The sequence below is a fragment of the Gossypium hirsutum genome, chromosome D11, assembly GCF_007990345.1.
Source record: "Gossypium hirsutum isolate 1008001.06 chromosome D11, Gossypium_hirsutum_v2.1, whole genome shotgun sequence".
NCBI classification, from domain to species: domain Eukaryota; kingdom Viridiplantae; phylum Streptophyta; class Magnoliopsida; order Malvales; family Malvaceae; genus Gossypium; species Gossypium hirsutum.
Window position 1 is genome coordinate 5527696 of NC_053447.1, and position 20086 is coordinate 5547781.

At 32.2% G+C, this 20086-nt stretch overlaps 3 protein-coding genes and 2 long non-coding RNA genes across 6 annotated transcripts; 1 reads left to right on the top strand and 4 right to left on the bottom strand.

Moving 5' to 3' along the window:
• Positions 1–397: 397 nt before the first annotated feature.
• On the bottom strand, positions 398–5405 carry LOC107911715 (uncharacterized protein At1g03900). Of its 2 annotated transcripts, none has more exons than XM_041105695.1 (8): positions 4939–5405; positions 3438–3469; positions 2702–2802; positions 2535–2607; positions 2403–2434; positions 1296–1386; positions 1054–1165; positions 398–954 (listed from the first exon to the last, which is right to left on the bottom strand). In XM_041105695.1, the coding sequence occupies exons 1-8, from the start codon at positions 5065–5067 to the stop codon at positions 586–588; spliced, it is 939 nt and encodes a 312-aa protein (XP_040961629.1). In that variant the 5' UTR covers positions 5068–5405; the 3' UTR covers positions 398–585. The 2 variants fall into 2 exon arrangements, with proteins under 2 accessions (XP_040961629.1, XP_016695104.2); XM_016839615.2 differs by having other exon boundaries at positions 2403–2464; positions 4939–5242.
• LOC121223670 (uncharacterized) lies at positions 4148–4932 on the bottom strand. Its single transcript, XR_005920985.1, has 2 exons — positions 4660–4932; positions 4148–4606 (listed from the first exon to the last, which is right to left on the bottom strand). It is a non-coding gene; the product is annotated as an uncharacterized lncRNA (long non-coding RNA).
• Positions 5406–8859: 3454 nt separating the features above from the next.
• On the bottom strand, positions 8860–10059 carry LOC107911716 (uncharacterized). The gene is made up of 2 exons (XR_001687999.2): positions 9629–10059; positions 8860–9496 (listed from the first exon to the last, which is right to left on the bottom strand). It is a non-coding gene; the product is annotated as an uncharacterized lncRNA (long non-coding RNA).
• Positions 10060–12358: 2299 nt separating this feature from the next.
• LOC107911717 (uncharacterized) lies at positions 12359–14398 on the top strand. The gene is made up of 3 exons (XM_016839619.2): positions 12359–13399; positions 13496–13595; positions 14090–14398. The coding sequence occupies exons 1-2, from the start codon at positions 12794–12796 to the stop codon at positions 13586–13588; spliced, it is 699 nt and encodes a 232-aa protein (XP_016695108.1). The 5' UTR covers positions 12359–12793; the 3' UTR covers positions 13589–13595; positions 14090–14398.
• A 443-nt stretch (positions 14399–14841) lies between these two features.
• Positions 14842–15840, bottom strand: LOC107923966 (transcription factor PAR1). Its single transcript, XM_016854192.2, has one exon. It carries the CDS (start codon positions 15550–15552, stop codon positions 15133–15135), a length of 420 nt encoding a protein of 139 aa, XP_016709681.2. The 5' UTR covers positions 15553–15840; the 3' UTR covers positions 14842–15132.
• Between the last annotated feature and the right edge of the window lie 4246 nt (positions 15841–20086).

Sequence of the window (20086 nt, forward strand, 5' to 3'; positions counted from 1 at the left end):
AAAAGATTTACACCTAAATTTAATTAAAAAATAAAAATGAAAGATCTAGACATTCAACACTAAATTTGACATCATACCTAATATTTATTAAAGGCTTAAATTTTAATTTTTTTAATATTTTGTTGATGATTAAATTGATATTAAATTGTTTTATCACACTAGAAATTATTTATTATTATTACTATAGAAGGAATTAGATTAGGTAAAGAAGGGACTGGAAGAAAGTGGCGATGGAGACGACGACTAGTGAAATAGCAGTTATATATGAAAAATTAGGTAAAACATTAGAGATAGTAGATTACCTTGGCACCCACGAAGAAAGGTGCGTAAAGATTTTTGTATAAATTCTTATTGAGAATGAAAAGTCATGTTTATTATATATATAAAAAAATAAAAATAAAAACGAAAGCCAATTTTAGATGATTCTCATGTCGTGTATGTTCCAAGTATATGGTCTACTAACGGAGTAATTACCGGAGGAATGTTAAATTTAACAGTAGGACCTAATTCCAACCCTCACCATAAAAATACAAACAAAACATTTGCATATTCCCATTACAAACATAACACCCTTACTGCAAGCCTCTACCCTGCTGCTTGAAAATCCCCAAAATCATCATCCTCTATGTCTTCTGTGTTCTGACTTTCACCACATTGTCGTTCATCTCTATGCTCTTTCCCGGACTTCGAAGCCTTCTTTTCTGAAGTTCCGTCTAACTGGAGATCCGGGGGTGAGCTTGTTGGAGAATTCCCAGTCGTTTCTACAGGTGAAAGCTGTGCTGGTGGATGTGGCTGGGGTGACTTAAGAGCGCTAGCTACAGGTGAAAGAGGTGTCGGTGGGGGAGGTGGTGGTTTGATGCTAAGGATGGGCTCTTTCTGGTTGCCTTTGTCAGCCAAAGACAGCTTGTCAATGCCCAGCTCCGCAGCTTTTGACTTCAGAGTAGAACCACCTTTCTGAGCATTTGGCATCAATAAGGGAGAAAACCTTTTAGAAAGTACTTGAATGTGAAATGCTGTTGTTATATTGTATTAAAAAGATGTAAAATGGCACACATTTTTTAATTGAAGTACAATGGTCTCCCCCTCCTTTAAACTGTAATCAACTGAGGAAGATTTCTGGAATTGCTGCTCCATCTCTTCCGCAGTTTTCTTTTTGTTCAAGTATCTTCAATACGATTTGAAGTTATTAGTGCAGTATTCATTCATATTCTTTGAAAAAACGAAGCAGCATTAACTTAAGAAATCACAGAATAGGAAAGCAAATGAAATAATACTGCACAAATATGAGAGCATACTTCATATGGTCATGCAGGGCTGCTTGGAAATCATAAGCCTCTGTTCTCTCTCGAAACCCAATGCCAATGAAAGCATGCCGAAGGCGACCACCTGCATGACTTCTGAAGTAATAAATATAGAGTTTAAAAACTAAATACAATGGCAAATAAGCAAAGCACATTGATCATCATCCTCGGAGATACTTGAACATTTAAAAAGGGAATTGCAATGTTATGACATTTAACACAAACCAGTTGTGGCAACTGGTTTAATGACACAACCACACGGTGATATATACTATTACAGCGGAACAGAAGTTAAAATGGTTTTGGGTACATGGGTATCCACATAAATTGAGCAGAAGAATAAGTCACAGAACATAATCAGACTATAAAGATTACAAGAACTAGACGGGGTAACCGTAGCTCTATGACAAAGCTAGTATAACGTAAAAGCTATTTCTTCTTTCTTTAGGATGCTGCATTACAAAAGATGGATTCTTCCTTCTTACATAAAGATGGAAATGTTTGATCTTCCTAGATGCTAAATGCAGAAGATAACTTGATACCACAAGGGATGCTCCGAATAGGAAAGCAGTTAAAGGCATAAATACAGCCCTTTTTCAAGTAACTACTTTGAGTACAACACCCCTAAGGAAACATAAGTATGAAGAATTCTGTACTCTATTGCTTCATCATAAGAATAGTTAATGATGGAGTCTAGCTAGTACCTCAGTAGTAAGCATCTAAGAATTAACGTCCATATGACTCCTATATAACAGTTTTGATTTTGCTTTTTTAGTAAGCTTGCATTCAGCCGTATTATTCTGAGTAGTACCGAGAAGCCATAAAATTTGAGGTGCAACTCAAGAAAAGTTCCTAATTGCTCAGAGGGAAACGTTGTGGTGTGTTTCCACCAAAGTTTCTAATTGATTCCAAAGTGCTTCTTCTGTTATTATTTTAACTTAAACTTTACAGCATCAGAAAGAATATAATCAAGGAATATATGCACGTGTCAGACTGGCAAGAATTTTATATACAACAATTGCAAGAAAAGGACTGACAGGAAAATTTTAAATCGAATTCATAATTAAAAGTAAATTTAAAAGAGGAGAAAGCAAAAATTACCAATATTCTCCTCAATCCGAAGAACAAAATATCTGCAGAACACACACATTTGAGATAATGGGTTGCATCAAAATTAAAGCAATATAGCTCTGCTCACACATCAAAATCTAACGTATACTTATTTGTACATACCTACTGCTATCAATTACAGATTCCACTGGATGTGGCTCTCCATCTCTCAGAAATGCTCGAGCATACAATTCACCTATGAAGAAGAGTGAGTTCTAGCACTAAACAATCATATAATAAAAAAGATAACAAAATACATATTACCCTACCAAGCACAAAACTAAGTTTACCTGTATTCTTGTCTTCAAGCCTGATAATGCATTCTTCTCCCTTGCTAATGACTTTCAAAGTTCCCTCCCATGCCCATTTGTTGACATTCCATTCATCAGCTCTGAAATAAATTTAAGAACAAATATCTATATCTACCCCAGCAAGAAAATCTTAATCATTGTTAACTGATCTAACAGCCGCAATAAACTCAGCACATAACCTAATTGTTGAAAGTATTGCATACACTGTAGTGCTGCCCTGATCAGATATTTTACGCACTCTCCTTCTTGAAGGTTAAGGAGAAATCTATTCATCGGGTTTGGGCAGTGAATGACTTTTCCATTATCCTACAGCTTCTTAGCTATTAAAAACAATTCTTTTCATGGAGGAATAAATTTAGTTTCAAAATTTGGGGCAAAATGTTATAGATATCTCTATCTGTTTTATATGATGATTTATTCTTTTCAGCCATATGGCTGATTTTATGCAAGTTAACACCAAGATAGAAAACACACAAAAAGAAATGAACAAAGGTTCACCTAACATGATGACAAACTTAACAGTTCCTATTATTGACAATGCAGGTTACACAAATGGAAGCCAATTGCAGTCACGCAAATAGAGAAAGAATGATAGGTAAGGTTTTCAACATCATTGTGAATATAACATGGTAAACACAATATAATACAAATGATATCATTCACGTTTTTTTCTCTAGCATACTGGGTACCATATCTTGACAAGTAGGACAACTACCTGTAAGATGCTGCAGTTTTCCTTGGAGGTATCTGCAGAAGTAATGTGTTGAATTAGCTAGATAGCATAGCAGACACAGAAGGGAAAGAGAATAAAAGGGGGAAAATATCACAAGATTGGATTTCACTAAAGTAGGACACCAAAGTGATTAGATTTTGTGGTTGTATTCTGATATGAAAACTTGAGGAAATGGAGATAAATATACAATCTTGATAAGACTTATTCATTACAAAAATTGGAGTGGCAGTAATTTTAGAATTGTGTTATGATCAAGTGTAATTGCACTAATCTAAAGATCAAAAAGCGTAAATCATATATGGTTGGAAAGCTAGTTAAGTCAAGTTTTTGATGATTCAAGTTGTTCAGCAATTGGAGCTTCCTAGGGGGTTCCTAAATGGCATATATTGGTTTCCTACACATTGTTCACACACTCTATTTCTAGAATAGAGTTGTACATTACTATTTGATCAGACTGTCACTGATAATTGTTACAGTACTTCTATTTCAAAAATTAACTATGCCTGGAGTGCGATTCCTGGAGAACATTGGATTACATAAAATTGTTTTTCAGATGAAATTATCTTCCTTTAACTCTATACATCTCTAACCAGTTCTTTGAGTTTAGATTGGTGATGTTTAGTCCAATATCTCAAGGGTGGTAAAGTGAAATTAGATCTCTACTGTGGTTTACTCATGATCTAGGACTTCTTTTCTACAAACTGGCATCAAGATCAGTTTTTTCTTTTTTTATTCTATCAAGGTACCATTTCGGGAAGAGGGATTCACAACATGCCAGCTTTTTCAATTGGGGAATACACACACCTTAACAGACCAAACACCCAAATTCATGCAAGGTAAAGTTATCAGCTTCAGACAGTTTTGCTTAAATCATAAAAAATAACGATCAAGAAAGACGACTACCTGCAAAACAAATTGATTAAGCAAATGAAAAAGATTGCAGAATAATTTAAATGGATCCCTACCATACCATATTTGAAGGAAAACATTTTTGAATCCTTGGTTTCTGACATTCATGATGTGAGGCAAGTCTATCTTGAAAGACGCAAGTAAAATCCATTTACCAAAGCAAACAATGGTCCAATCCGCTTATTTACTTTTTATATAAAAAATGTTCCAAACCTAAAATATCCTAAATAAAAACTATCCATCTCAGTTTATATTAAAATTGAGCATAGACAATTCAACCGCTTAGAAGCCCCACCTCAATTTACAATAACTGTGTCTAGAGTTCCATTAAGTAATTGTTTACGTTGCTCGTTGCAAAATTGAAGTCCACTTTGAAAAGGTATAACTAGCAATCTAATAATTCTAACCACTGAATCTGAATCTTGATCCACTACCAAACTAAATAGAATTCAGCTAGAATTGAACGAATTGAGTGTGATCCGAGGAAAAACAGTAGAAATTCAAAGTTGACGTGCAACAGATCGAGAGATTCGTATGATGCATAAAGAGTAAAGAGAGGAAATGGGAGACTGACCAAATAAACATAACATTCAGAGACTTGAAAGAGGACAATTTCTAAGGCTTCCTGAATCTCCTCGCTCTCGGTCTTACCAACTTCGCCATCCTCGTTGGCTGCGGCGGGCTCTTTGCCTTTCTCCATCATCGCGCTCACCAGCAGGCAACCAAACAGACACCTTCCCACTCAGCTTCCTGACTTTATGTGTATTTTCCAAATTTTGTCTCACCCAATTTTTGGTTTCTCTTTTCCAAATACGCTACAGTTTTTTTTCTTTCTTTCTCTCTGTCTGGCTTTTATTTTCATTTATTTATTTATTTTAGATCTATGTAAAATAATAAAACCAAAGTTTTTCAAAACCGAGCGGTTAAATTACGATCAGATCATTGGTTCTCGACAATATAATTGATATATTATTTAATTAAATAAATTATTAAAAAATATAAAATATTTTTAAAAAAATAGAGAAAATGGGTAAATTGTCATGTCAATATTTTTTTAGCTTGATTCAATCAATCTATATTAATTCATGAGTCAACTAATTTAATTTTCCGAATCAGACCGATACTTCATTCAGTCCTAGTTCAATCCGTCAATCTAATTCAATTCAAACAATATTATCCAAAACTAAATTAGTAAGTACTATATTTGGTTTTGTATTATTTTCTATACAAACTAATAAATGTCGATTTTGATCTCATTTCACATTTATTGATATTCTTCCTACATGAATATTTTATCACCCACCAATGATTCTTTTATATACATTTCTTATGATTAGGGTAAGGGGTTCCTTCTTCTCTTTTACTCCTCAATCTGGCCAACCATCATACACAATGTTTGGAGCCCTTCTTCCACCACTACGGAAGCTCTTGACTACTTCTCCCTCTCATCTCAATTACTGCTGGTTTTTCGCCTTACATGAGTGAATCGCTTCAAGTTTTTTTCATTTTATTGAAATTTTACATTAATAATTTATGCGGTAAATATGAATCTACATTTGATCTCCAAAATCAATTAAAATAATTTATTTGAACGAAACCCATAATAGTATTTTTTAAATTTAAAGCAAGTAAATTGAAATCAAACACCTCTTGCGAAAATATTGTACACCAGCATTTCCGACGAGACTGTTGGTCATGGCTTCAATGACCATCTATATAAAAAAAATTCCCAGGTCTTTGATCGTGGCTTTATTGGTCAATTATATACCCCTCACCATTTTGAAAAATAAGGGTTACTCCCCTCCTAGTATATGAACCCTCGTGAACAAGGGGTTATAAAACCCCTCATTAGTTGTATTACGCATAAAAAAAAAAGAAGCTGCGAATTTGGGGTTGTGAACCCCTCACCAATATGGGTTGGTACCCTTGCAAGTACGAGGCGTCAACTTTTAATAAATTTGAAAATAAAAAATTTAGTGTTATCTTATACGGTGACTCTTTATTTATTGCTTATCTTTACAGTTTTTTGTTCTTTAAGGTGAATCGTCCTCAAGTGTAAACAGATTTCTACAAGTGTAATTTCGAATGGTGGTTCATCACTTATTGCTCAACTTTACACCTCTCCATCCTCCAAGGGTGAACCATCCTTAAGTATAATTCTAAATGGTTGCCACGAGTGCAACCTTGGACAATTGACCATTACTTATTGGTCGACTTTATGGCTCTTTGCCCTCCAAGGGTGAACCGTCCTCAAGCGTAATCCTGAACAATTGCCTACAAGTGTAATTCCAGACGATGGTTCATTACTTATTGCTGAACTTTATGGCTTTTCACCCTCTAAGGGTGAACCGTCCTCAAGCGTATTTCCGAACGATTGCCCACAAGCATAATCTCGAACAACAACTCATTAATTGTTGCTCAATTTTATAACTCTCACACCCCCTAAAGGATTACTCCCCTACAACTCCTAAAAGATACAACTCTCACACCATCCTAAGGGTTTACTCTCCTAAAGGTACAACTCTTAGAGGTCCAGCTTTTACACCCTCTTAAGGATTCACTCTCCTAGAAGTATGACCCCTAAAGGTATAACTCTCACACCCTCCTAAGGGATCACTCTCATAGGATCTAGTACCATAGTGTTCTTACCCACTAAGACTTTTTAAGGGCATTAGTTCAAACCCCACGAGGGCTCTCCGCGGAGCTAAAAGACAACCCCAAAGCTAAAATTGAGTATAAACATCTTAAAAACAATACTTTTTTTGAAGGTCGGAGACCAATCCAGAAAACGACCTCCCCTCAATAAAACTCAAAATGAAAAATTCTATAAATAGAGATAAATGTTATTCTATTTTTAATACTCAAAGTTGGCTAATGAGTTATGACCGAAGAAAATGTTATATACATCTTGTTAATACTTTTTTTTTTTTAATTATGACAAATTTCATCTAACTTTTTTGTGTGTGCATGTTTACTTGGTTTAGAGCTTTGTTTAATGTACCATGGTGCATCAAGTAGGACCATATATTTAACAAGTGAAAATGGTTTTTTAAGTGTGTTATATTTAAAGTTTTAAAATTATTTAATACCAAGATCAGAAGCGTAGTTAGGAGATTGATAAGGGCTTTAAAGTAGAAAATTTTTCTTTTAGACCTTTTAAAATTTTTAAAGATTTAAATTAGTAAAAAGTAAAATTATATTTTTACCCCCTTAAAATAATAAAAATTTGATTTAATCCTTTAAAAATTATAAAGATATAAACTATTAAAATAATAAAATTCCAACCATCCGCACTCAAAGAGAAAAAAAACCATTTATTATTCAGTACATCATTATGCAAAACTCGATATCCTAGATTTACGTTTTTAGACTCTCCCTAAGCTAGGAAATATATGTCTTATATTTTATGAGATTCATTAATATTTTATGATTTCTTTTTAAAATTTTACTATCTCAATTCAAAGAAGGTTTGTCATATCAATTTTTCCGACAAAATCTTTAATTATAAATACAATAAATTAAGTTTATCTCGTTTGTCTTATCAAATTTTTTGAAAATAAAAAAACAAAATAAAAGCTCAATGTACAATTTGAAATTAAAAAAAAAATTATCTAAAAGGATCGTACATCGTGTCACGTTAGGTTGTTCCATCTTTAATGACAATTAACAATTAATAATATTATTTTTTATATTATAATTTTCATTAATATCAAAACATAATTTAAACAATTCTCCATTTATTATTGAGCCAAATCATGATTTCAAAATAAAACAATCAGCATCACATATTTTTCAAACCAAGTTTTAAGGTTGGAATTTCAACCCAACAAAATTTATAACTTTTATCTTTTACAAAGTATTTTTTGGCACCTTACAACCAGGTCCACTTTGATACCTGTAGTTTTTTGTTTTGTTCATTTTGGCACTTTAACTTGACAACTAGGATTATTTTGATTCATGAACTTGAAAATTTTAAAAGTCTAATAATGTAACACTCTGAGATTGTGCCACATTATCACTTGAAAAAAGAAGTTTAGATGATGATGTGGTATGATCTCAGAGTGTCATATTTAATGTTTTAACAATCGAATCGATCGTTGAACAAGTTAAATCACCAATTCTCGATACCAATTCAATTGGTTCAACTGCTGGATCAACAATAATTAAAAATTAATTAAAATCTAAAAAAAATAAAACTTTTTTTACTTGCCTTTTTAATTTTTTATGAATTTTTAATTATTTATTTAATTATTGTTGGTCCGATAATCAAATTGGTTGAATTGAGAAGAGATGGTCTAACTTGTTCAACCATAAGTTCGATGATTAAAACATTGAATATGACACTGAAATTGTTCCACATCATCATCTAAAATTTTTTTAATTTTCAAACTCAAAATGTTATATCATCAAACTTTTAGATTTTTTAAGTTTAAGAATAAAAATGGATCTAATTGTCAGTTTAAGTATCAAAGTGAACAAAAAAAAATACAAGTAATAAAGTAAACTAGTTGTCAAATTCAAAGATCAATATGGATATACTTGTCAAGTTCAGAGACCAAAAGTTACATTATTATTATTATTTTTACGATGGATAAATCAGAGACCAAATGTTGTATTATCACAACTTTTCAAAAAGTAATTTCGCCCTAATTTTTAAAAACATTTTTCAATCTCATGCTAAATTAATTTTAGTTTACCCTAAAAAATGTTCAACAGATTCGAAGGTCTTGGTTGCTTGAAAGACTCCTCAGAAATGGCCACCAAGCTACCTCTGATTGAATCCCCCTTGCATCCAAAATCAACAGAGTGAGTAAAAGGAACACTGGGATTATTAAACCCAATTATTTGCCCCACCCAAATTAACCTCACTCTCCAGTTTCTGGATCTCCTGACCTTCCCTTGCTTCTCAGAACCAGGCTTCACTGCTCTGTCATCTGCCACAACCTGCTGCTTATCAAGACTTGAAGAGTCATCAGACACTGCAGTGAGCAGGCTGTTGGCTAGTTGAATCCCCCAACTCCAATTAGCCTGAGCCGGTGCTTCACCACACTGGTGGTTGTTGTCACCCTCTCCAATCGGTCGAGACTGCCCCCAAGTTTTAAACACCAATCCAACGACAAAACACCCCAAATCTACAGAACCAAAAATAAAAATAAAAATAAAAACCTCATCGATCAACACAATTAGAACAACAACCACCAATGAATATCAAAACCAAATTAAAGATACACAATGAAACAAAGAGAAATTCTCAGCAGCCTTACCTTCGTTCGTTCGATTTCAGATCTTCGTCGGTCTTTCTCTGTTCGTTTAATCACTGGATTTTGTTTTCGACCTCTATGTTTAACGTACACGTGAACGGTGGAGAGTGGCCTCCGGTCAAACGAACGGAGAGATGCGTGTGGTTTTGTGCATCCAAAGAGCCGTAATCAGGAAGTAATTCATAGTGGGGTAGGGGAGTATTCCACTCACGATCTACTCCTTCGCGTGTTTAGCACCAACCAGATGGAGCTGAGGAGAGTGAATTGGACGACAAGTTGCGTCATAAAGTTAGATTACATATACCTGGAACTTTGTAACTTATTTGATAAATGAAAATTCACATCCTCATCAATTGAGTTTTAATTCAATTAACATGTATTATCATCGATATATAAATTTAAGCACACTGAAATGTATTATTCATTTATTTAAATATATTGAGAATAATTATACTATAATTTAATAATTGAATGTAATAAAAGAGGTTATTTGCAAAATTACAAAGAACATTAACCATAAATTTTACGGAATTTAATTTTTTAAATGGATTAATATATGTTAAATCATAAAAATAAAAAAGTAAAAAATCTCTTTCTGGTTCCCTTAATTTTGATATTAAGTAAATTGGTCTTTTTCAAAAAAATTAAAGCAACTTGATCCTTGTCAGTTTCAAAAGTAAGCAACCAATGTCAATTAATTGTTGTTTATGTTTTTTTTTGTCAATTGTACATATTTTTATCGATATAATAACAAATTTAATTTTCAAAGTTTATACATTTTGTCAAATTGGCCTTAATTTAATAAACTTGACCTGCGTCATTCACACATTTGTCAACTTGGTCCTGATTTATCAAATTTACACATTCTGCCAATATTTACATAAGATATGTAAATATCAAAGGCTAAATTTATTATTATACCAATCAAAATTAAGTACAAATAACAAAAAAAAATATTAATGTCTTGATTAACTGTCTTTATTTGTTCACTTTTGAAATAGGTAGGGGTTAAATTGCTCTAATTTTTTTTGAAAGGAACTAATTTTTTGAATTAAAAAAAGTTATTTTTAGCAAAAAAAAAATTAATTGAGATTTAAAATTGAGTAGAAAAATAAGCATCACTAGATATATATATATATATTAATTTAATCTCTCCACATAAAATAAAAAACAATTTAATCCCTCACTTTAGGGAAAAAAAATGTTCAAGCCCTTATAATAATAAAAATCATTAATGAGATTTTGACTTGATCAGGACCAACTCGAAAATTTTAAATTCCACCTGAGCTGGATTTAAATTTATTTTGTTAATTCGAAAAAATTACTAAGAGAGCTAAATAATTATGTGTCCATTTATTTTTACAATTTTTAAATAAAATTTAAACAACACTTATTATCATTTAATCTGAATTTTTTCTTATAATAATCACGAGAGAAATGAAGTTAGATGAGTTTCCATTGTTAATAAATGAAGCAAATCTGACGGAAGAGAAGATAGTCAAGATTGAGGCTGTTTATCTTCATCTCCTACCTTCCCCCACTTTCTTATGATGGAATGCATTATGCATATGCCATTCAACATATAGATTGCGGACTACCATATATTAGTTATTTTTATAATGATAAGGAAAAGGAAAACCATTTCTTATAAATGGACTTTAAAAATGGTATCAACAAGACTCCTACCAAAATCACCAACTACTACAATAAAACGGTTGGGTTCATATTGTGAGAAAAATCCCAATGTTAAAATAAATTAATATTAAAATAAGAGTTATACAATATTTAAATAATAACAACAAAATAGTAGTAATATAATAACAAAAAGTAGCCGGTTTTTTTTTCAACTTCAGGCCGAGTTGGGCCTGAGCTAAAAAATCTTACTTGAGGCCTGACTTATTTTGAAAATGGGCCTATCTTTTTGCCCAAACTCATTTCTCGAGCCTATATTTTTGTCCAAATCTACCCACTTTTCGAACGGGCCACCAAGTCTAAGTGAAATGGAGGTAGAGATATTGTTAAATCCATCACTGCTTCATAATTTCCGTGCTTTACTCTACCACTTACCTCGTTCCACTATGAATATATAATTTTGAAAATCATTACTATTTCCGTGGACATTGGATGCATCCATCTCCATCTCCACCTCCACCTCTCTCTGCTTTGCTTTGATTTAATTTTTGCTACTTGTCTTTAATATTTTTAATCTTTTTAAAATTAAGTAAATGTTTAAACATAATTCTTCATTTTTACCCTTTTAATAGTTTATTTATACAAGAATAAAATGATAATTTTATATAATAAAGCTGGGAGGGGTAAGCAATTACCATAATCAATTCATACCTATTATTTAAAGGAAAAATTCATCCCACATTGCATTCACTTTTCAAAAAAAAAATATTTACTCTATTTGAAGGAATCGATTTGAAATCTATTAAATGGTTTGGGTTTTATTTTTTAGGATTTCTGATTGCTCATATCAATAATGTTATCTTTAATATTTTAACTTAATTTCTCTCTAGACGTGTAATATATTTTACCATTATAACTAATATTTATGGGTAAAATCTTGTAATCTGTTTTAAGTGTTAGTTTGGCTTAGGCTTGAATGGCGACTAAATTCCCAAAAATTCCTTCCTAGCTATTGGTATTTATCGCAATTAACGGTAATATATTCAACATCGGTTGTTGTTTAAAAATATAACGTGACAAAGAAAAACCCGTATATGCAATTACAAATTGAAGCGTATATGTGGTAATATTTACGGAAAAACAAACGAACAAAAAGGATACAGCCATACAGGTCATCGCCATTAATTTATACCTACCATTCTTGTGCGTCCTTGTTCTTAAAACTCGACCTACAACAATCAGTCATGGCTGACTTGTGCTTTCACGTTCGAACACTAGGAACATACACCATCTTCCCTTCTTCAACTGCCTTTCAACTTGTATTTAATTATTTCTTTCTCTTTCTAATGTTCAGATCTCTCTGTATTCCTTAACGCTGAAGGTTCTTGTTTCATTTTCATTCACTAACGAACATGAAGAGGACTTTCATGCACGAAAACCCAAGGGACATATAGAAAGAAAGCGTTGGTGGTTGTTTAATACGTTATTGCCGAAACAAAAGCCTAGGGACAGATTCTTCAACAAATCAATTACCAAATGGAAGAATATTCAAAAGGAACCCTAGAGGTAGAGGACTCCCAGAATGAACAAGTGCATGAAGAAGAAAACAAGGAAGAATTTGGTGTAGTTAATGGTGGGGAAGATGATTCCAATTCAAGTAGTAGCAGTTCGGACAAGGAGGATAATTCAGAGGAGAAACTGGTTTCTGAGTCAGTTGGGGTTTCTTTGACGGAAGATACCGAGCCATCAGTTGAGAAATTGGGAGACTCTGATGTTGCTGAATTGGATGATAAAGAAACAGAAGAGAATGTTTCACCATCTTTAGAGTTAGACCACACTAATGCTAAAGAAACAGAGGAGTTGTCTGCTGCTGAGACCACTGTAGTGTCCGAACTCTCAACAGATGTGGAATCAAAGGAAACGGGACAGGATGAGACTAATGACTCCAGGGTTGGTGGAGCTGTTGTTGCAGACCAAGGAATCACGGACGATAAGGGTGGGAATCCATCAGGTTCCCCTGAATTGTCTTCTAACCTAAATGTTGAAGATTCATTGGAAGCAGCAAATGTTCCTCCCGATGAGACCAGAGATGCTGGTGAAGTTGAAGACAAGCCTGTCATGCATGAAAGCATAGAAAATCAGGTCAATAGCTTAACTTTAGCTAGTATTAGAAAGAATTATGTTTATATTTCCAGCCCTGAATTTGCATTAGCTGAAAGCTGCTTTCATTTTGGACAGACTATTCTATCTGTGGGTAATCGTTCGGTGCAGCCAACTTCTTGGAAGAGTTGCTGTGGACTTTTTGAAGTTCTAAGGCGCTCTGACAGATAAATTCAAGGTGAGGAAACCTGTCATCATAAACCTTATTTTCTTACCATCCATGGAAATTTGCTCATCCTTCACTTGCCCTATAGTTAGTCCTAGTTCTAAAACTAAACTAGTATGCTACTAGAGTACTCCTTGGCATTCGACACAATTGTAGCAATCAAGGCTCCCTATAGTGTCTAGATTTGATTGTAAGCATCAGTGATGAACCTTGTATATATATATATAGCAGTTCCATAGAGAGAATGTTAGGACATTGGATCACACTAGTGGTTCATCATACAAGTAGGAGATTGGATCTCTATGTTCACTATTAGATTCGACTTAAAAACCCCAAATTCTTCTTTGTAATTATTAAGTTAAGAGGTGGAACAGTTCTCAAAGCTAATCAAGATCCTTTATTGTACCTTTAATCTATAATTAATACTGATAAATCTCAATTCAAAATTTTAACTCAAGATCGAGCATAAATAGTTGATCTTCTGCTGCTTCTTTTTTTATTTGCAGTTTGGGGAAAAAAACTTAAGCAGAATCTCAAGTTCTTGGTGGAGTGCTTTATTTTAATTTTTTTCCAGCATTTTCTGCAAAAATAATGGGTGAGAAGATAAGTGGAGTTGGTTGGGGAATGAAATTAGGGTTTTCTTCGTTGGGATGTGCGATTGCCATACGTGGAGTGTTTGAATTTGTATACAGTAATATATGTGATGATACTGTGATTTCAATTTCATTTCTTGGGTTTTGCCTTTTAGAATGGTTTAAGATTAAAAACACACTTTGTAGTAACAGTTTCAATTATGACTTTGAATCGTTTGTTCATACTTGGAGTTTGAGATGTTGTCTTAAAATTTTGTTATAAATTGTTTACAAAGCTTGTCTGAAAACAGTAAATACCAAGCACATCTCTCAATGCAGAGACACACACATTTCCAAAATGGAATGAACTAAAATATCCCAACACTTTGATTTAAACTCAACACGCAAACAGGTGTCCATAATCTCATTTGAAATCCAATGTGTTAGCACATCTCAAGTGTAATTTAAATTGGAATTGTGTGGTAATTCATAAAAAAAATAATTATAATCTCATTTAGTTTAATATTAAAAATTATTGTTAAAATTATAATAATTAAATGGACGTGAATTATCTAAAGGATTTTGTTTATAAAAAATTTAAAAAAATTATAAAGCACCAAAGATGAAGCACTTTCCCTCCCACGCATGATGAAAGCACAACTTACCAGTAAAAAAGAAATAATGAATTACCGAAACTAGTCTTTATCTCCATTCTTCTTCAATCATCCATTAACATATTTCTCTCCATTTAGTAATAATTTCTAATTCTGATTTTTCTCCACATTATATATTGAACTATTCAAATAGTTAAAAAGGGTAGTAAACCATAATCAAGAAAAAACAAAACAAAATGAAAAATCAAAGTGGATGGGAAATGGGAATATAATGTGGGATGATGCTCTCCTTCATCAACTAGCTAGGCAAAAGAACAAAAAAAAAATTACAGTTGAGAGAAACAACCAGTGTGCTTGAATTGATCAACCTCCAAGCTTCCTTTTCTGTTTATCCATGCCTTCAATAAAGCTTGCAAGAACTCTCATGGCCCTAATTTGACCCTGCAAAGCTAATATATACCCAGCAGTTTCTTCAAACAGCTTATCCACCCCTAATGCCTCACCTCCTGGAACTATCCTTTGCAATGCCACAATCTTTCTTTTTACTTCTATCCTCTCATCATCATCATTGTCTTCTTCTTCTTCTTCTTCTTCTTCTTCTTCTTCTTCTCTCAAAGAATCCTTGTTTTGAGACTTCAAGTAGTCTGTCCTTTTCCTGGTGGTGCCCCGGGTTGTTTGGAAAGTGGGAAAAGCTTCATGCAATGCACTTCCCATCAAAGGGTTTTGCTGGGTTTTGCTGTAAAAAGTGGGTGTATTTGTCTGGTTTACCGCATTGATCTCCATTAACAGAGGGGGCAAAGCAAAGCAAAAGGAAAGGAGCTGAGTTTTGGGTGTGCATGAGAAGAGAGGAGGGGCGTTATATTCAGAGATTTTGCCAATGCCAGCCAAGGCAATTGAGGCCCCACGGGGTTATTGGGGTTCCCCAAGCGTACGGCGTTTTTCTTTTTCTTTTTCTTTTTCATATGAGCTGAGCGGTGAAATTCACGCTCTGTACAAAAGCGCGTGATTGGATTTGTCGTGTAGTGCTTTGCATGTGCCATGGTGAAGGGGTTAAGAGCAGGCAAAATGTACAACAGGGCACATGCAGCGAGTGGAAAGCTGTCTGGAAATATAAAAGAAAACATTGACGGGAATCCCCAAACGCAGTCGGAAGCGAGTGACGATCAAACGGATTGTCTGGGATCACCTGCGGATAGGTCCATAGAAAAGGAAAAAAAATGAAAAAAAGGGGACCCACGGAAAGCACATGTGATCACATGGTTTTCTTGAACCAAACACCGCCCATGTGCCTCCCCCATCTTTCCTTACCTCTCCTCTCTCCTATGATCAATATCACTACCACTCGCATGAATGCCACGTGTCTCTTTCTTAGTTGGGACCCACCCCCTATTCCCCTAAAAGATCTACTCAAAATCTACTCTTTTTTTTTAATTTTGGTTTTCTGTTTGTTTTTTAGTAATTCTTTTTGCGGATTTTGAAATTATTTTTTTATCAGAATTGCACTATTGCTCTTTTTAGGTGAGTTTGGATAGACGGTGCGTTTACCTGCGGTTAATGTGAAAACAGTAGTGGTGGTGGTGAGATTAGATACTGTAGCGATACTATAGTATGAGATAAAAAGTAAACTAAACGTTCCGCACCACACCCAATCGCCCATCCAAACCCACCGTTTATGTACAAACATATAGTGCGCCTAGATTTCTTTTTTTTAATGCTTTTTCGTACTAAATTCTTTTAAGTTAAGAATATAAAAAAGTATGTTAATTGCTAGGAAAAAAATTAAAAATATTATTTTATGACAAAATTCTAATACATTTCTATAGAAAATTTAGGGTGAGTTTGGATGGGCGGTGCGTTTACCTGCGGTTAGTGTAAAAACAGCGGTGGCGGTGAGATTAGATACTGTAGCGATACTGTAACGTGAGACAAAAAGTAAGCTAAACGCACCGCACCGCACCCAATCGCCCATCCAAACCCACACTTAAACTCAAAGGATGGCACAAGTACCTTTTTGGGACTGAATTATGCATATACGCTGGAAAAAAATTATTCCGTAAAATAGGTTTTCTTTTTTCAAATTTAAGAAAGTAGGTATTTTCTCTATAGTTTTTTTTCCTTCTAATTGAGCAAAAAGTACACTCCGTTGAACGTATTTTTCTTTCTCTCTTCTCAATTAAAGAAGAGGAAAATACGTTTAGTTGGTACACTTTTTTACCAACTGTACAAAAAAACATATCCAACTCACCCTCTTTTCAAAATTGATAAATTTTCCTAAATCTTAAAAAAAAAGGGTTCATTTAACCAAATATTTTTTTCCACTTCTAACCCTAATTTAGCTCTTTTGGTGTATCAAAAATATTTAATTCAAGCATGATTATAATAGTAGAGTTTCATAGCTTGCGAGTAAGGTTAAATCTTTTAATTAAAAAAATAAATATAAAATATGATTTTTTTTAAAAAATTTTGTTTGAGTTAAAATATATGATGATAATATAAATAAATAAAAAACATTTTTGATATATGATTAGTGAAATCTTTTATTTGTAATTCACATGCATATTAAGAATTTGTATGTTTCTCACGTTTATTTTTGTTTTTTTAATTATATCCAGATAAATGTCCACTTGCTAAGATTGTGAAATTTAAGAAGTTGTTTTTAAAGGGTAAAAAGAAAAAGACATTTGCAATTCACTCAACTATCAGTCATTCATGCAAAATAACATATCCGATTAAAACGTGGAACTCACTCGTAGTAAATTTTGAAAAGAGGTAAAATTATTTTATGGATTTTTTTTCATCCTATTCTTTATAGTTTTTTTTAATTATTTAGTGATATTTTAGTAATTTTTTTATGTCACTGACATATAATTTTGGTAAATTTTTTACCTAAACTCTGAACTCTAAACTCTGATTTAAGGTTCAACTTCAATGTTTAAAGTTTGGAGTTAGAGGTTCATGGTAAAAATTATAAAAATTATGTGTCAATAGTTTGAAAATAAATTTTTAAAATATCATTAAATAATTAAAAATGGACCAGATATGATGAATAGGGTCTATAAAATAATTTGATGAAATTTAAAATTTAAAATTTAAAATTTAAAATTTAAAATTAAAATCTTAATATTCGTGGATAATTTTTGTTATTTCTTTTACATATATTACAAAGTTAAGAAAAAAAAAACTGTGACAGTTAAGATTTCAACTTTAAGGATTAATATAAAATGTCAATCACGTCCCTTAATTATGAATAAATCGTGATTGAAAAAAAGTAAGACGAATAAATTATGTATTGATTATTATTTGACCACGTCACTTAATTTGATTACCAGAGTTAGAGAAGTGTACAATTAAGACTAGGAGTCTAGAATTCATCACTCACTTTTACGAGTGAAAAAGATAAATTGTTTTAAAATAATAATAATAAATCATTTAAATTAATTTTATGTAAAAAAAATTATATATTTTTAGCGCGGGGTGTCCCTGACACTTATCAAACACGTTGCAGATACCGTAGGCGATAATTGACGAGCAATCGAAGAAGGGCCAAAACAAGTATGTTTTAGACTTCAAGCAGGATTTCTTCTTCCGATTAGACTCTGATTATTTTAAGGATATTTTAGTATAATTAAAACTCTAATCCTAGCCTATTTAAAGGGAGCTTGTACCCCTGTTTTGATACGCCAATCAGAAGTTGCATATGAGTTTTGGTAATTATGGAGAGTATTTTATACCTCTTTTGTGAGTGTCCCATGAGATTTAGAGTTTTGTTTAACGGTTTGCTCTGTGGGATCTTGAGCTATCTATTCGGTGTTTTGGGTAATGTACATCTAATACATTTAAATTTATTTTCTTCATATTGTATTATCGTTTGTCTACTCATTTAGTGAAAAGTCGATACCTCTTTTGCCCGTGATTTTTTCCTCTGAGTTTTGCACGCAAAAAATTTGTATCCGTTCCTCTTTACTTTTACTAACTCGTTATTTATACGGGCTGATCTAATGATTGTTTTTATTGGTACTTAAAATTCTAAATTATTATTAATTATTTACAAAAGGTTTTATAATATTAAAAATGTGGTTAGAAGACAAATGAAGCCTTGTTTTGTTGAAGAGGAATGGGAATGGTAGTGATGTTTCCAAGAAGGAAACCAGTGGGAAGTTAAAGGGTATTGGGATTCAGGGTGTTGGGCATATGGGGCTCCATGTGATTAATTAGTATATGATTTTATTTAAAATTATCACATAAAATATATTCAGCCAATGCGTTAAAATATACAACTTGGTAGTTCAATCCAACCCACAACAAGAACCTTCCTTCCCTTTTTTATATTAACCATTTTTATAATTTTTTTAGTAAATAAATAATATTTGAGCATAACAAAATATTAAAATTATAAAATAATAACCAAGACTGAGTGATAATAGTTATAGTGTTTTCTTACACATATATTCTTATTATAAATTAATTATTTATGTTTTTTTTGTTAAACTCCACAAACATAATTAAAGAATTGCATGCATAATAACAATTTTTTTTTTAAAATTTAACTTTTAGAGTTGAAAATAGAAATCTATAAAAATAAAATTTGGGTTTTAATTTTAATTTTAAAATTTATGATTTTGAATATATAGATTTATTAATTTCTGTTTGGGAGAATTGAAAAAGCTAAGCTTATCTCTAAGCTTATCTTTAAATTAAATTTTTGTATTTAATTGTTGGTTGAGTCTTAACTCGCATGGGTATTATTGTCAATGCAAGAAAATGTGGGTTCGAGTATGTTGAAGTATAGATTAGGGAGGAACTATAAATAGTTTTAAGCATTATGTCAAAAATAAGAGACTAACTTTAAAAGGGTATTTAGGAAATAAAATACAAAGAATTGAGAACTTAATTTGGTCATTTTTGGGTTAACAGTTATATGAGATGCAGTAAAAGAAAATAATAAAAAACGTGACATAACAAGTAAAATAAAATACATAAACGCATAAAACTGTCTTAGTAAAATCTCGAAATTTTATATAAAATTCGATTACAACATAAAAGAAATACTAACAAATTATAATTACTTGATAATTAAATTTTTTTTATTTCATAAGCAAAATTAAGAAATTGTCATTATCTCATTTATTTAGGGTATATTCCATAAATTATCTAAATTTTTCATTTCATTCAAAATAACTTTTAAAAATATGTTTCATGTTAAAATTTTAATTGATACATTTTTTTTTTGAAAAAGAAAAAGTGGTAACATGGTAAATAAGTGGGTAGCTAGTTATTACTCGATGTTAAAAATGTGTTTTCATTAATATTTGAAATA